At 34.7% G+C, this 15,204-nt stretch overlaps 1 protein-coding gene across 1 annotated transcript in view; it reads left to right on the top strand.

The window, feature by feature from the left end:
• Positions 1 to 15,204, top strand: part of LOC106064400 (protein RRP5 homolog) — a 29,481-nt gene that overhangs the window by 8,324 nt on the left and 5,953 nt on the right. The window contains exons 13-24 of the mRNA XM_056033300.1: positions 820 to 1,008; positions 2,010 to 2,084; positions 2,678 to 2,773; positions 3,134 to 3,353; positions 3,639 to 3,773; positions 4,183 to 4,319; positions 4,537 to 4,650; positions 4,835 to 4,899; positions 6,041 to 6,160; positions 13,104 to 13,236; positions 13,485 to 13,598; positions 15,134 to 15,196. Coding sequence (XP_055889275.1) covers positions 820 to 1,008; positions 2,010 to 2,084; positions 2,678 to 2,773; positions 3,134 to 3,353; positions 3,639 to 3,773; positions 4,183 to 4,319; positions 4,537 to 4,650; positions 4,835 to 4,899; positions 6,041 to 6,160; positions 13,104 to 13,236; positions 13,485 to 13,598; positions 15,134 to 15,196 — 1,461 coding nt within the window. The remainder of the gene's footprint in view (positions 1 to 819; positions 1,009 to 2,009; positions 2,085 to 2,677; positions 2,774 to 3,133; positions 3,354 to 3,638; positions 3,774 to 4,182; positions 4,320 to 4,536; positions 4,651 to 4,834; positions 4,900 to 6,040; positions 6,161 to 13,103; positions 13,237 to 13,484; positions 13,599 to 15,133; positions 15,197 to 15,204) is intronic.

Genomic DNA, 15,204 nt, shown 5'->3' with positions numbered 1-15,204 from the left:
AACATTTTTCATTCTGGTCAGTTTGATTTGTTTACATCTAGACAAGTTTTTTACCCTAATTTTCTAGTGTAGTCTCAGATATATTTATTTTCTTGACCTACGTTTGGGACCCCTCAACTCAAGAAAACATTAAGAAACTGGAACAGACACAAAATAGAGCAGTGAGATTCATAACAAACGAATATTCACATTTGACTAGAGTAACACCTTTAGTAAAATCACTAAATTTAGAAAGCCTTCAGGACAGAAGGCTCAAAAAAAGTAGCAATCATACATAAAACACTGAACCATAATCTTCAAATACAAAAACAGAATTTAATAAAATACTCTGAAAGACACAAAGATAAAGGCACATTCCTTGACCCATATGCTAGGACAAATTTGTACAAACACTCCTTCTTCCCTAGTGCTATTAGAGCATGGAATGGGTTGCCTGAGCTAGCCAGGAAAACCAGTGACTTGGCTGAATTTAAGTCATTGGTTAATATGCATGACTAAATGCATGACGCGTAGGACGTAATCATATTCTTTTTTGAAGTAACGTCTGTATTATATAAGATAAGATATTGTTTCAAGAGCTACTAGTTGAAAAAAAAAATCGTAGTCTGTGCTAAGCATATGCTGTAACAGACAGATGACCACATAATCCTACAATTGTATATAGATTTGTAAAAATCTCTCCATATTGACAAAATTACACAGAACTTTAAAATATTTTTTTTTAAAGTTAATTCTTTAAAAATTACTTTTCTTTTCTAATAATTATTTTCTAAAAAGTAATTAGTTTGCCACAAAACAACAGAGACATTTTCTTTTCAGATCAATGAAGCTGTCATTTTATCTGTAGATAGTATTGGTTATACTCTTGGTATTCAAAACAAGAGAAAAGCATTCCTACCATTCTATCACTTGTCTGATTTCCATGAAGTACAAGAACTCAGAAAAATGTCATTTAAGCCTGGTCACAAACTTCAGGGACTGACATTCTTCAAACAGAAAGAGAAACTTGTATCCTTTTAGAAAGAAAAAAAGGTTTTGCGATGAGTAGCTTTAGATAACTGGATGCATTTACTTTCTGTCTCTATATAGTTCATACCATACTGCATCCATTTTTATTTTTTTTACATTATTGAGTCTTAACAAAATAATGCCATGATTTGATTAGTGATAGGACAAAGAGATGGTGAATATCTATTATTTACAAAAGATTTTTATTGAATTGTAGATAATAGATATTCACAATATCTCTGTCCTATTTTTTTTTCTATTTTTACTATCTTAATTGTGACTAGACCTTGTTTTTAGTGACTGTAAAATTTAACTCTTGGGATATAAAGGGAGAATAACCATAGAGGGATTATGGGCATGACATGGCCTTAGTAGTGCAGATGTGCCAAAACCCCAAAATAATGCATGTTTAATCAAAATTTTAATTTAAATTACTAGATATTTATTATGAAGAATTTAGATTTGAAGGTAGACCTTCAAGTACTTAGTATGTACTTCTTAAAGTCATCCAGTCATGATGTGTCTTACAGCTATTTATCTATTCAGCTGAGGATGTAGCTGAACCAGAAAATAGTCACTTGTATTTATCTATTCAGCTGAGGATGTAGCTGAACCAGAAAATAGTCACTTGTATTTATCTATTCAGCTGAGGATGTAGCTGAACTAGAAAATAGTCACTTGTATTTATCTATTCAGCTGAGGATGTAGCTGAACCAGAAAATAGTCACTTGTATTCATGTTGCTTAAAAATTAATATATTTAAAAGTTTTCTTAAGTCTTCATAAAACACAATGTATCACATTTTTTAATTATCTTTTAAAACTTCAAATTAATAGATCATTATGTTAGCATGTCTGCACATTTCAAATAATAAATAAATGCGTTGTATGTATTATTTTTGTCTGAAACCAAATGTTTTGTGTCTTACAATGCGGACTAGTTTGTTAACTTGAACATGTTACTAATTCTTTTGCATAGGCCTTCCTTAACATTCTCTACAGATATTGACAATGAAGGAATCTTTTGTCTCAGCAGCTGACACCAATAATTTGTTAGAAACATTTGAAGACTTGAAGGTGTTGTTTGTCATATTCTTTCTTGGGGATGGGGAGATGAACAACTTGTTTCTTAGTGACTGTAGATTGGTGTCTTACTTTTTCAATAGCATTCAATAAATAAATAAACAACTTTTAAATCGATCAAGTGGTTGAAATGGTGTCTTGGTCTCAACATAACATGCCTTTAATTAAGAGTTTTCAAAGTAAATGTGTTAATAAAAAAATAATTCAAACCATGGTAGCAAGTGATCTATTTCATTGTTTTAAGAATGCTTGAGATTTAGAATTGGGCACTGTAGAGCTAAGTTTGGTTTCATTTACCTTTTAGGCTTAATGCACAAATTGTAAGACACATTTCCTCATGGATTTATTATTATTATTCATATGGATGGAACTATATTTAATTTAACTGCAAATACCATTATTATTTATATAGATCAGTTTTCTTTTGTAATACTATTTTTAGTACTTTTTTGTATTTATCTGAGAGTCTAGATTGCAAAAAATATTCTTTTAATACTTGTATCTTTCTAAATTCAAAATTTCTGTGCTGAATTTATTCTGCTTTATGTGTGGCTTAATTAATTAATTAATGTCCAATTTGTTACTAGAATGGAATGTTCCTGCCAGCTGTCATTAAAAACCATCAAGATTATGGAATGTTTTTGGAAATAGTCAATGGCTACACTGGGCTATGTCCATTTAAGGTAATTCTGTGCAAGTTTAGATCTAATAGATTTGAGCACATTCACATCATTTTTAAAAATGAATCTTTAATGAGGATTTTTGTTATATTTAAATTTTTAAAATTGTAATGCTGTGATTATTGTAGTATGTATTTATATGGAAAACTTTGAGCTCTTTCTATGCAATTAGAGTTACTTGACAAATTGTGTGTGTAATTATTATCTGTAGGCATATTTGGTCTGCTATTTTATTTTTGGTTTGACTCAATTTTTTGAAAACTTTGTTGAGCTCATTGAAACTCACCATTTTCAATTGTGCATAGAATCATTTGTACAATTTTATTTTATCTAAAATCTGATATCTGCTTCTATTTGTTTCAGACTCTTAGCTACATTCAGCCATCAAACTTACAAGAACTTTTCAAACCTGGTCAATCTGTGATGACAAGACTTGTTAAGATTGATACTGAAAAACAGACATTCCTAGGCAGTGTAAATATTAAGGAGTGCTGTGAAAGTGGAGTTGATTCATCTCTAAGTACACTCAGGAGTTATCTTCTCTCTAGGACAAAGGCTCACCTTCAGCTGTTTAATGAACAGGGTTTGTCTCTCATTCTTATAAACACCAACCAATTTTGTACACTCTTTATAAAAATACAAGTTGTACACTCTACATCTTATAAAAGTTCAACAAATTGTTCACTGTTTACATTATAAACACCAACAAATTGTACACTATCTTATAAACACCAACAAATTATTCATTCTTTACATTATAAACGCCAACTAATTGTTCACTCTTATCATCTTATTAACATTAATGAAAAATTGTATGTACTGCTTTATTATTAATTTATTGTACAACAAACGTAACTTTTTTTTAAAGATGAACTAGCTGTATATAATGATCTGAAAGTTGGTGACTTTGTTGAAGTGGTGGTTAATTCCGTGCTTAAAAAAGGTATTCTTTGTGACACAATAACTGGGGCTAAAGGACTTGTTACAAAAGATCATTTTGGAGGTAATTTTTAAATTTGCTGGTCTGCATAGATTGCACAAATTATTTCATTTTAAAATCCGTTTATACGTTGGTTTAATAAAAAAAAGTTAGGTTCAATTGTTTTTTTTAAATGTTTTATGAATGAAATATTTTGCATATTATGTCACTTTTAAAAAAATTTTTCTTACCCATATTTTAAGATAATAAATTAAATATCGAATCAAAGATGAGGCCTTCATTATACTCTCTCATTTTTTTCATTTACTAGTTCACTTTTTTCTTTTAAGATGATCTTGAATAAATATATATATTCTGGTCTAAAGTCTCTGCTATTAAAAGATTTCATTGTAAGAAAAAAATATATTTATAGATTTATTCTATGTGCAAATTTGTGAGGAGAAAGAGTAAAAAATATTTATTTCAAACCTAGATTTACAACCTAAAGTGGGCAAATGTTACCAAGGAGTTATTCTCTTTATTGACCTCCTTACACCTTGCATCGAAGTAACTTTAGACTCCAAAGTTGTTCAAGCTGTCAAATCATTCAAAGAAACTGATAAAACCAAGGTATAAAATGGTTAGATTGATGATATAAAAATATGTTTAATCTTTGGTCTTTATATATCATATACATTTGAAATATAATATCTGTTATAAGCCATTGTAGCATGAATCTTTAATAATCCATTTGTGAACACATCTGTTAAAAAGGACAAATGTCCTAAAATGAATTGAAAAGTCCTTGGTTTAGAAATGTTCTCTTTTAGCCATGGTTGTTTTTCAGCTGAAGACCAATCAAATCTTGAAGGCTAACATTTTGTTGATGAAGCCAGAGTTCATGTTGATGGGATTAAAAGGTCATGGTAGTGGAAAGTTTGTCTATGTACCAGTCAAACAAGTGAGTGCTTCATACGTCAAGGCTTGTTCTAGTCACAGTTTAAAGAAATAATTGTAGCAATAATGTTCTGTTATGTGCAGCTTATGAATTACAACTAATTTCTAATAAATGTATTAATGTTATAATTTTCTAATAATCTGTTAACAGTCAAAAAAAATAAAATTGTGTGTGTTTTTCTTTTCAGAATCTGAATGATGTCAACTTGAAACCTTTCAAGATAGGATCTTATACTGAGGTTGTTATTAAAGAGTGAGTATTATTGTGGTGAGATTTACTAATTTAACTGATGTTTATATGGACTTATAATGGGGAGGGGTCTATTTTTTCTTTGCGCCTGTCCTCTACAAGGGCTTTCCTCTGGGCCTCAATGTTTGTCCCGCTGCCTTCATGAGTGTTATCCAATCATCTGCTATATAATGCCTCTCCAGCAGAAAATGGTTATTTGTAATGTAGTCCTGCCAGCGTATTCCTTTATAAAGCAAGCACCTTTAATAGAAGCGTTCCATAAGCCTTAGATGCCTTTTTTAGAAAGCCAAGTCTAAGAAACATACAAAAGTATGGTAATAACCACTGCCTGGTAGACACAACTTTCACAACAGAGCTTTCATTTCGCTTTGTAGGTGTGCTTCATGGCAGTGTTTTCTTCTGAGATGGAAGGGGGGGGGGGTGATGGGGGTCTGTGTGGCTATGGACTTTCCTATCTTAACCACAACCTGAGCGTAGGTCTTTGGGTAGGGCCAATACAGATGACTTCGCCTGGCTGAAGATACATTCATTTCTTGCCTTGTACTCCTGCACAACAACCTCCTGTTTCATCACAGTGCAGTCTTGAAAGGCCAGCATGACAGTTTGGGCATTTGATCTGGGCTGTGCAGCCAGACAGAGTGATTGGTAATGAAGGCAGATTGAGGAAAAGAGGAGGTGGACACATGAGGGAAAAGAAGTAGGGCACTTTTGAGGTCCAAAAGTGCTAAGCAAAGAGGAATGCAGTTTAACGTTATGTTGCAGGATGGCAGTCATGGTTCCAACACTGAATCCTAAACATATCTTTCACTTACGGAATAGCCAAAGTCTGGCAGCCTACCTTCTTGGTGTTTTATATGACAATATTCCAGCAACATCACACCATCACAAATAAGTCAACCTAACATTATTCTATGTTGACTTTAATAAGAGACTTGTCAGTAAGATGACTGTATTCATTTATGGAAGACTTCACTGATCCTCTCTGAGCTAGTTAATTCCATATCTTAGGGTCCTTGACTTTTGACACATCTAATGTTTGTGTAAGGAGTACATTATACAACAAGAAAATAATTAATGACTTTTCATACTATCCTCCACTAAAAAAAATTACCTGTATTTAAAAATTATTTTACCATTTTTTAAGCTACATTGAAGGATTGCAGTTGGCAGTTTTTAAAATGCATGACTTGAAAGTAACTCCAGACAAATATCACCAAGCTGAGACCAATCAAAGCAATCTAATGGACATTGTTGAGGAAGCCAAGTAAGATATACAGTTGTATATAGATATATAGTGTGTGCTGAATTTATCAACAGAATACTTCTATAGTATGTTCACAATTTATCCTAACAGGTTACATAGTGAAATGAAAAATATTGACAAATAAATCGATGGAAGTAAAATATATCAATCATAAATATTAAGGTTGTCTCAATGGGTTACATACTAACTTAGTGCATGAAAAAAAATTTTGTAAAGACAATATTTTGACAAAGCCACTTACAAGTAAAACCATAAAAGTCAAGGAATCTATTAATCATAAATCATCACAATCATAATCATCTATGAGTCTTTTTTTACTCATATGTCTTAATGTGAGCTCAAGTTGCTTAAATACATGTATAAGATACAATCTTTTCAAAAACAAATAAGTGTTAACATTACATATCATCAAATATATTGTTTCAAGCCATAATAAAAGCTCTAATAGTTTTCACAAATGATATATGAGAAAAAAAAATCATCAATGAAGATCAATATCAATATATCAAAATAATATTATACAATTTACAGAGTTTATTTGCATTTAAAAAATGAAAAATTCATGTCAATAAAATAATGTGCTCAAGTTCAAGTTCATTAACTCAAGTTCCTATATGACTAAATGCAAAAAAATGAACACATGACTTGTCATGTGTTTTAATACAATCAAAGTTATGCATAGAGTATGACATCAATAGATTCTAATCAGTTTATATGAGTAGATTATATTTGTACTAGTCGACCGGTGGCGTAGCATACGCTGCTATTTTGCAGGGCCGGCCTTAGGCCACTGCAACCTATGTGGGCAGTGGGCCACGCACTTTCATAGGATCCGCGCTAATTCAAGGTGTATAAATTATTAAATTATACCATTTTATAGCTTAAAAAAACAGATTTCCCGCGCCCTCCTGTCGATTTACCAGGAGCTCCTAGAAATCTCCCTAAATTGCAAAATATGCGAAAAATTCCTTAAAATATACGGAAATATATAGACAAAAATTGTCATTTTTGGGAGTCATTCAATATGGAAAACGCACATCCTACGTACAATAAATAAAAAAAATATATGAAAAAGTCCTTAAAATATATGGAAATATAGAGACAAAAATTGTCATTTTGGGGTGTCATTCAATATGGAAAATGCCAATCCTACGTGCAATAAATAAAAACAGCATTATGCATTAGCCGTAATTGTGTAATCTGGTGAAAGAAGCTTTTTGCACCTCAAACTAATGAAGAATTAGTTGAGGTCAACAATTCTCAAAAATAGATTGAAACCTTTGGTAATTCTTGCTTTTGAGTGTGATCTGTGTAGGAAACAGAATTATTAGTTTATATTGTATGACTTTGCTACATGCAAGGCTCGTAAAGTAATTCTGTACGTAGTAAAGAATGAATAAAATGCATAGACGAATTTATTTTCTAATACAAACTCTTAAATTTCACTTATTATCCGCTTCCTTACCCAAACTTGGCCCCACAAAATCCATTTTGCATAGGGCCCCACAATGGTTAAGTCCGGCCCTGCTATTTAGTGTTCGTAAAATGTTTTACATGTTTCGAATGTTCCTTCAGAGTTGAAGATAGTTTACTTCCTAGTCCAAACCTCCCGCAGGACGAAGGGGGATGGGAGCGGGTGTCAGGTGGGTTTAGTCGCTTAGATAGGGTATGATATCACTGTCCCGGAACCCCACCCTGAACAGTGTAATACAAGCACCAACAGGTAATACCATACAGGACTACAAGCTCCAAATAAATGTTAATCAACTCAAAGGTAGTAACTAAAAGGCAATTGTTCAACAAGAACACTGTTAATGTTATCGATAAGTGAACTTACACTAGTTAACAACCCAAGCAGAAAGTTAACAATTTAATGAACAGGTAACATATTATGATAAAATGATGAAGTCTTAATGGTAGTTACAACAGTAAGTACACATAATAAAACTATTTACAATAGCTACAGCACACGTTAAAATACGGTGCCCCAGTCAAACAGGGTTCGCAACGCCCTACAGACCAACAACTTCCTCCATCTCATCAACGATATCTAAGATCGGCTCCAAGGGCGGTGTTATGAAAATTGTATTATGTATCGGTTATCGTTCTTATGTTTACATGTGCTTGTAACTCGTCCGTGAGAATGTGTTCACGAAATGTGTGTTGTGTAGTCATTCAGTGTATTAAAGCCATTCTATACAGACATGGTTCTCGACTCTCTTATCTTTAGGTTCATAACAATTTAATACACTCAAGGACATATCTACGCTAACATACGTCTCAAAAATGAACGATACGAGGGAGTTAGACTTTCTCTACTAGACAATTTATGCTCTGACGTAATTCTTGGACTTGACTTTATAAGTTTGCACCAAAACTTGTTTATTCCTTTCGATGGTCAGAAACCATCATTATGCCTGAGTACTCTCCAGCCAGCGAAGGTAGAGGCTCCTAGCCTATTTAGTAATCTGTCACCAAACTGTACCCCAGTGGCTACAAGGTCTCGCAGATACTCAATTCCAGATAGAAAGTTCATAGAGAAGGAAATTCAACAACTACTAAAGGATGAAATTATTGAACCATCTAAATCTCCCTGGCGTGCACAAGTCCTAGTCACAACAAATGACAGACATAAGAAAAGAATGGTTGTGGACTACAGCCAAACCATAAACCGGTTCACTCTACTAGATGCCTACCCTATGCCCAGAATTGACGAACTGGCAGAGAAGATTTCGCAATACTCTGTATATAGCACTTTAGACCTGAAAAGTGCATACCATCAGATTCCTATAAAAGAAGAGGAAAGGCCGTTCACAGCCTTCGAAGCATGTGGGAAACTGTATCAATTCCGTCGGATTCCGTTTGGCGTTACGAATGGAGTCGCCTGTTTTCAGCGTACGATTGACAAAATCATCGAAGACGAACGACTCACTGACACTTTTGCTTATGTGGACAATGTGACCATCTGCGGTATGGACTCTGAATCACACGACCGAAACCTACAGCGATTTTTTGATAGTGCTCAAAAGTATGGAATCACTCTTAATGAAACAAAAAGTGAAATTAGCACTGCTAAAGTGAGACTGTTAGGATACGAGATTTCCAAAGGACAACTTAAGCCGGATCCTGAGAGATTTCGCGCTCTAAGGGAATTACCCGTGCCAGTGAACATACGTGAACAGAAACGAGTAGTGGGTCTTCTGGCTTACTACTCACAGTGGATACCTAACTTCTCAACAAAAATAAACCTGTTAACAAGAAATCAACAATTTCCTGTCTCCGAAGAAGTCAAAAGAACATTTGAAAGTTTGAAAAATGAGCTTGATAAAGCCGCCGTATATACCATTGATCCGAATCGCCCTTTAACCGTTGAGACGGATGCTTCTGATATAGCCATTGCAGCTACCCTCAACCAAGATGGCCGACCCGTTGCTTTCTTCTCTCGCTCATCAACAAAAAGTGAAAGAAAACATTCTTCAGTTGAGAAAGAAGGATATGCCATTGTTGAGTCGCTGAGGAAATGGAAACATTTCTTAGTTGGTAAAGCGTTCACACTTGTTAAGGATCAGCGATCTGTCTCTTTCATGTAGGCCTATAACAGGTCAAACAAAGGAAAAATTAAAAATGAAAAAATCCAAAGGTGGAAACTTGAACTCTCGTGTTTCCACTATGACGTCATCTATCGCCCTGGCAAGCAGAACACTGTAGCTGATACATTTACCAGAAAATATCTATCTGCCATCACTCGCAATGACCTTAAATTGCTGCACACTAGTCTTTGCCACCCGGGCGTTACTCGACTAGGCTATTGCACTACGTAAGGACTAAAAATCTTCCATTTTCCTGTGATGACGTCAGAACTGTAATAGAACAATGTCAAGCTTGTGCAGAACAAATAGAGAAACTTAACGGGACTTTATGGAAAGCCATCACCTTGGCTCTACATTCTATGGAATTGGACGTAGCTAAATGGGAACTAGTACTAAATGATGCTCAGCAATCCATCCGGTCATTACTATGCACTGCAACTAACAGGACACCACATGAACGACTTCTTGGGTTCAACCGAAGAAGTGGTTCCGGGACATCCTTGCCAACATGGTTGACCAGTCCTGGTCCCGTCCTGCTGAAGAAGAACGTTAGATCATCTAAATATGATCCCATAACAGAGGAAGTTGATTTGGTAACATGCAACCCTCAGTACGCTATAATCCGAACACCAAACGGTCGAGAGGAAACTGTCTCATTACGAATGTTAGCCCCTAGGGAGGAACAAAAAGTTATAGAAAATGAAAATAAGAGTAGAACAGAGCTTGATATTGGCTGCCCCGTCCAAAGCTCACCTCCCAGGAATCAACCTACTGATTCTATCATGCCTGAAGAAACCACCAGCACCACCGAAGACGTAGCCAGACCGTCCGAAACTCAAGCAGATGAAACTACACATACATACAATCTTAGAGAAAGGAGAACTAGGCCCAACTACAAAGTGTAAAAGCTCATCAGCTTACTAGAGCTCTTACTTTGACATTCAGTTTTGTCTCCAAAATGACATTTGTTTATTTTACTACTTTCATTTGGTTTTGTTGACTTGACTTTAATGTGATATTTGATCTATCATGATATATTTTAATAAGCTATTTTATTTACCATGTTATATCAACATGTTACATTATGTCATGCTATTCTACATTGTTTGTTTACTTGAATCTCTATTATTACTCTGTACTTAATTAATTCTTTCATTGTTTATAATACTAGTTAGCATAATTTGAACCGGGGGTGAATGTTATGAAAATTGTATTCTGTATCGGTTATCGTTCTTATGTTTACATGTGCTTGTAACTCGTCCGTGAGAATGTGTTCACGAAATGTGTGTTGTGTAGCCATTCAGTGTATTAAAGCCATTCTATACAGACATGGTTCTCGACTCTCTTATCTTTAGGTTCATAACAGGCGGAAAGGGGACAATCTTTCCCATAGCCCAAGCCTAACACCCTGAAACGGAAAGAAAACCTAGATCTAGCGATGCCGCTACACCAAAGACTTTTCAATAGCGACACCTGTCCCGAACGATCAGCCTACCTTATACAACTATGTACTTACGTACCCTTACAACGGGGAACCAACAAAACCAGCTACCCAGCTCACAAAAGAAGCTCTCTCTCTCTCTCTCTTGCAGGAACTAAGGATGACGTAAACACACTCACACACACAATATTCTAGACAACAAAACGCACTTAAAAGAAACTACTTCCTATACGCTAAAACACCAATATTAAATGCAAAGAAAACTTCACGCGCGCACGACAGCGGGCAGGGTTTGAACCCGGGACTATCGATAAATCCAAACGACAGTCCAGCACACAAACCGCTCGACCAGGCAGCCATCCGTAGTGACGGGTAACTATCCGCAGAAATAAAAGAGTGATCTTTCCTTTACTTCTTCTCGTCCAAACTCTTGAGCCATGAAGAAAATTATATTAATAGATTGGCTGAACAATCCTTTACAGTGCTTGTGTGTGCAAAGATAATAATAATCAGCTATTGCATTTTCATGTCCTGCTATACTTTCTATATTGAATTTGTAGTCTAACAAAGTTAACATCCATCTGTTTATTGGTGACAAGTCATTTCATCCCCAGGTCATTTCAGCCCTGGTCATTTCATCTCTCTGTCATTTCATCCCCTGGTCATTTCATTCCCTGTTATTTTCATCATCTGATCATTTTATCTAACAAATAGTAATTGTAAAAATCATGAAATCAGCAATATTTAATATATATTTTTTTATTTAAATGACCTTTATGACCTAGTAGCTATTAATGGTTTGTGATCTGTTTTGATTATAAAATATTTGCTCAGTAGATATCTCTTTAACCTTACAACTGCCCACACTATGGCAAGGCATTCTTTCTATTTGACTGACTATTTGATTTCTGCTTCAGTTAAGGATCTGCTAATGTAAGTGATAGGTTTGAGTAATGAGTTTACTTGTAGAAAAAGACAAGCGCCTATCCCTGTATCACATGCCCTGTATCACATGCGTCTGTGTACAGGATAAAGTTTTGGCTAATGTCAGGGGTAGTTAACTCTAGTTTTTCACTAAATATTTCTTTAAGTTTGTCTAGATATACACAACATGACTCTAGCACCTAGCAAACTAAACATAGGCCATGTCGATCTCATAATCCCTCAAGGGTTACTTCCCCGTTATAGCTCAAGAGCTAAATGTTCTACAGCTAAGTTATTAAAAATAAGGTCTATTCATAGCTCAAATATTAAAACTGGCCTGAAATGTCAAAACAAAATATCGGCATGGTATCTAGCTGTGCAGTATGCAATAAACACCAGAAGTCCCAGCAGAAGGTGACCTTGAAGTCTCTGCAGCATATCTTATGGTACTATTATTCTTTCTCATTTTAAAAGTATAGGCCTACCATTGCTTTCACTAAGCTCTACTTTAAATCCATAATAATTTCTTATCTCTTGTGGAATTTCATTTCTGTTGTTTTTCCATTGGCCCAACTTGATGCTTTTGAAGACAGCAATCACTTCTTCGTTATAGTTTGAAGCAATAAGTTTTACTCTCATTAAGCTGCCATATACATCAAGACTTATTGAAGACTGCTTATGTCAACATTTATTACAACCTCTAAATAAAAAAGTGTTACCAATATATGAAGAATAATATTTGCATGTGCCTAAAACTGACCAATACTAAGAGTGTTATCAACTGACCAATAAGTGAGAGGACAATCCTAATTGTCAGCAGCAGTCTTACGAACTCTAACATGGTAGCCCTGCCTAGGTAGAAAGTGGCTAGTGGCAGTATTCAGTACATCTGCATCATGTGAAAAATGAAATTAGTTAATGTCAACTTATGTCTGTGAGATATTCAACCATTAATTTGGTCCCTACAAATTTGCTTTCAAATATTTAGTGTCATGCCACCAAGAAAAGTGAGAAAAAGAACAACTACAGAAGTCAAGAAACCAAAAAAGGTTTTAAAAAAAAGTGAAAACATTCACACCATTGAAAACAATGAGAATGTTTCAGACAATGAATGCTTAAAGGTGAGTTGTATTTATACCCTTAAGTTCTGAGGTTGCATAAATTACTTAGTGCATATTCACTATTCTTGAATAGTCAGTATTCTCCTAAGTAATGTCACATTAGTCTAATTAATTATGTTTAATTGAATTTAAAAGAATGATTATTTTGAACTATTTTAATCTCTAAAAACAAAGTGACTCACATCTGTTAGTACTTAAGCAGTTAGGCATGTAAAACCTTAGTGAACATCATTTGTATTCTTTTACAGTCATTGCAAGGTAATGTACCCCGATTGACAATTGAAGTCTTTTCATGGAAAGGGGAAGTAATACCCCATCAAAAATATCCTCACAGACAGGAGAGTGATGATGAAATGGAAACAGTAATTAAGTTATTTGTACTTCACTTACTGATGTAAATTAAATCAGAGAATCTGAATGCTTGATAAATAAATCCTTTAAAAAATTCCAAATACCATGGCATTTGTAAACAAGGAGAAGCAAAAAAACATAACTTGGCGGAGTTTTTAAAAAATTATATAAAATAAAAGACATTTATAGCTTCTTGATTTCAGTCTGTTTACCAATATTGACATTAAAGGACCAGATATCAAAACATTTTATATCTATGCACCTCAGCTCTTGCTAAGACATAAACAATTTACTTTAACAGGAAATAACCAGTGGGGGGGGGGGGACAATCCAACTACACAGCATTTCAGTTTTGGTATCTAAATAAAAGCATGACACAAAAAACATAATAAATAGCATCTGAGCTCAAACTTTGGACATCTCTGCTCTCATTCTTTTTTTTCATTTCTCAGCAACTGTTTCAAAGTGCTCTACTCTTACCTGGCTTCTTAGTGACTGTTTGAAAGTGCTCTAATTTTACCTGGCTTCTCAGTGACTGTTTGAAAGTGCTCTTATTTTACCTGGCTTCTTAGTGACTGTTTGAAAGTGCTCTAATTTTACCTGGCTTCTCAGTGACTGTTTGAAAGTGCTCTAATTTTACCTGGCTTCTTAGTGACTGTTTGAAAGTGCTCTAATTTTACCTGGCTTCTCAGTGACTGTTTGAAAGTGCTCTTATTTTACCTGGCTTCTTAGTGACTGTTTGAAAGTGCTCTAATTTTACCTGGCTTCTCAGTGACTGTTTGAAAGTGCTCTTATTTTACCTGGCTTCTCAGTGACTGTTTGAAAGTGCTCTAATTTTACCTGGCTTCTCAGTGACTGTTTGAAAGTGCTCTTATTTTACCTGGCTTCTTAGTGACTGTTTGAAAGTGCTCTAATTTTACCTGGCTTCTCAGTGACTGTTTGAAAGTGCTCTTATTTTACCTGGCTTCTTAGTGACTGTTTGAAAGTGCTCTAATTTTACCTGGCTTCTCAGTGACTGTTTGAAAGTGCTCTAATTTTACCTGGCTTCTCAGTGACTGTTTGAAAGTGCTCTAATTTTACCTGGCTTGTCAGTGATTGTTTGAAAGTGCTCTTATTTTACCTGGCTTCTTAGTGACTGTTTGAAGGTGCTCTACTCTTACCTGTCTTCTCAGTGACTGTTTGAAAGTGCTCTACTCTTACCTGGCTTCTCAGTGACTGTTTGAAAGTGCTCTACTCTTACCTGGCTTCTCAGTGACTGTTTGAAAGTGCTCTACTCTTACCTGGCTTCTCAGTGACTGTTTGAAAGTGCTCTACTCTTACCAGGCTTCTCAGTGACTGTTTGAAAGTGCTCTACTCTTACCTGGCTTCTCAGTGACTGTTTGAAAGTGCTCTACTCTTACCTGGCTTCGAGTCCCATACTTCTCTTAGTGCCAGTTTGATATGTGTATTCTTTGTTTCCATTCATTTTGTTTTTGCTTGAAAACAATTTTTTTCTTTAATATTTAACAATCTTTTTTTGGTTGAACCTTTTATTTCTTGAATCCAGACAAAAAGTGAATCTCTTGAAATGAAAAACAGAAAGCATGCAGAGGAGCTCAAACTACAAGAAGTAAGTTG

This window comes from Biomphalaria glabrata, chromosome 6 (assembly GCF_947242115.1).
Source record: "Biomphalaria glabrata chromosome 6, xgBioGlab47.1, whole genome shotgun sequence".
NCBI classification, from domain to species: Eukaryota; Metazoa; Mollusca; class Gastropoda; family Planorbidae; genus Biomphalaria; species Biomphalaria glabrata.
This window is presented reverse-complemented; position numbering and strand designations above follow the sequence as displayed.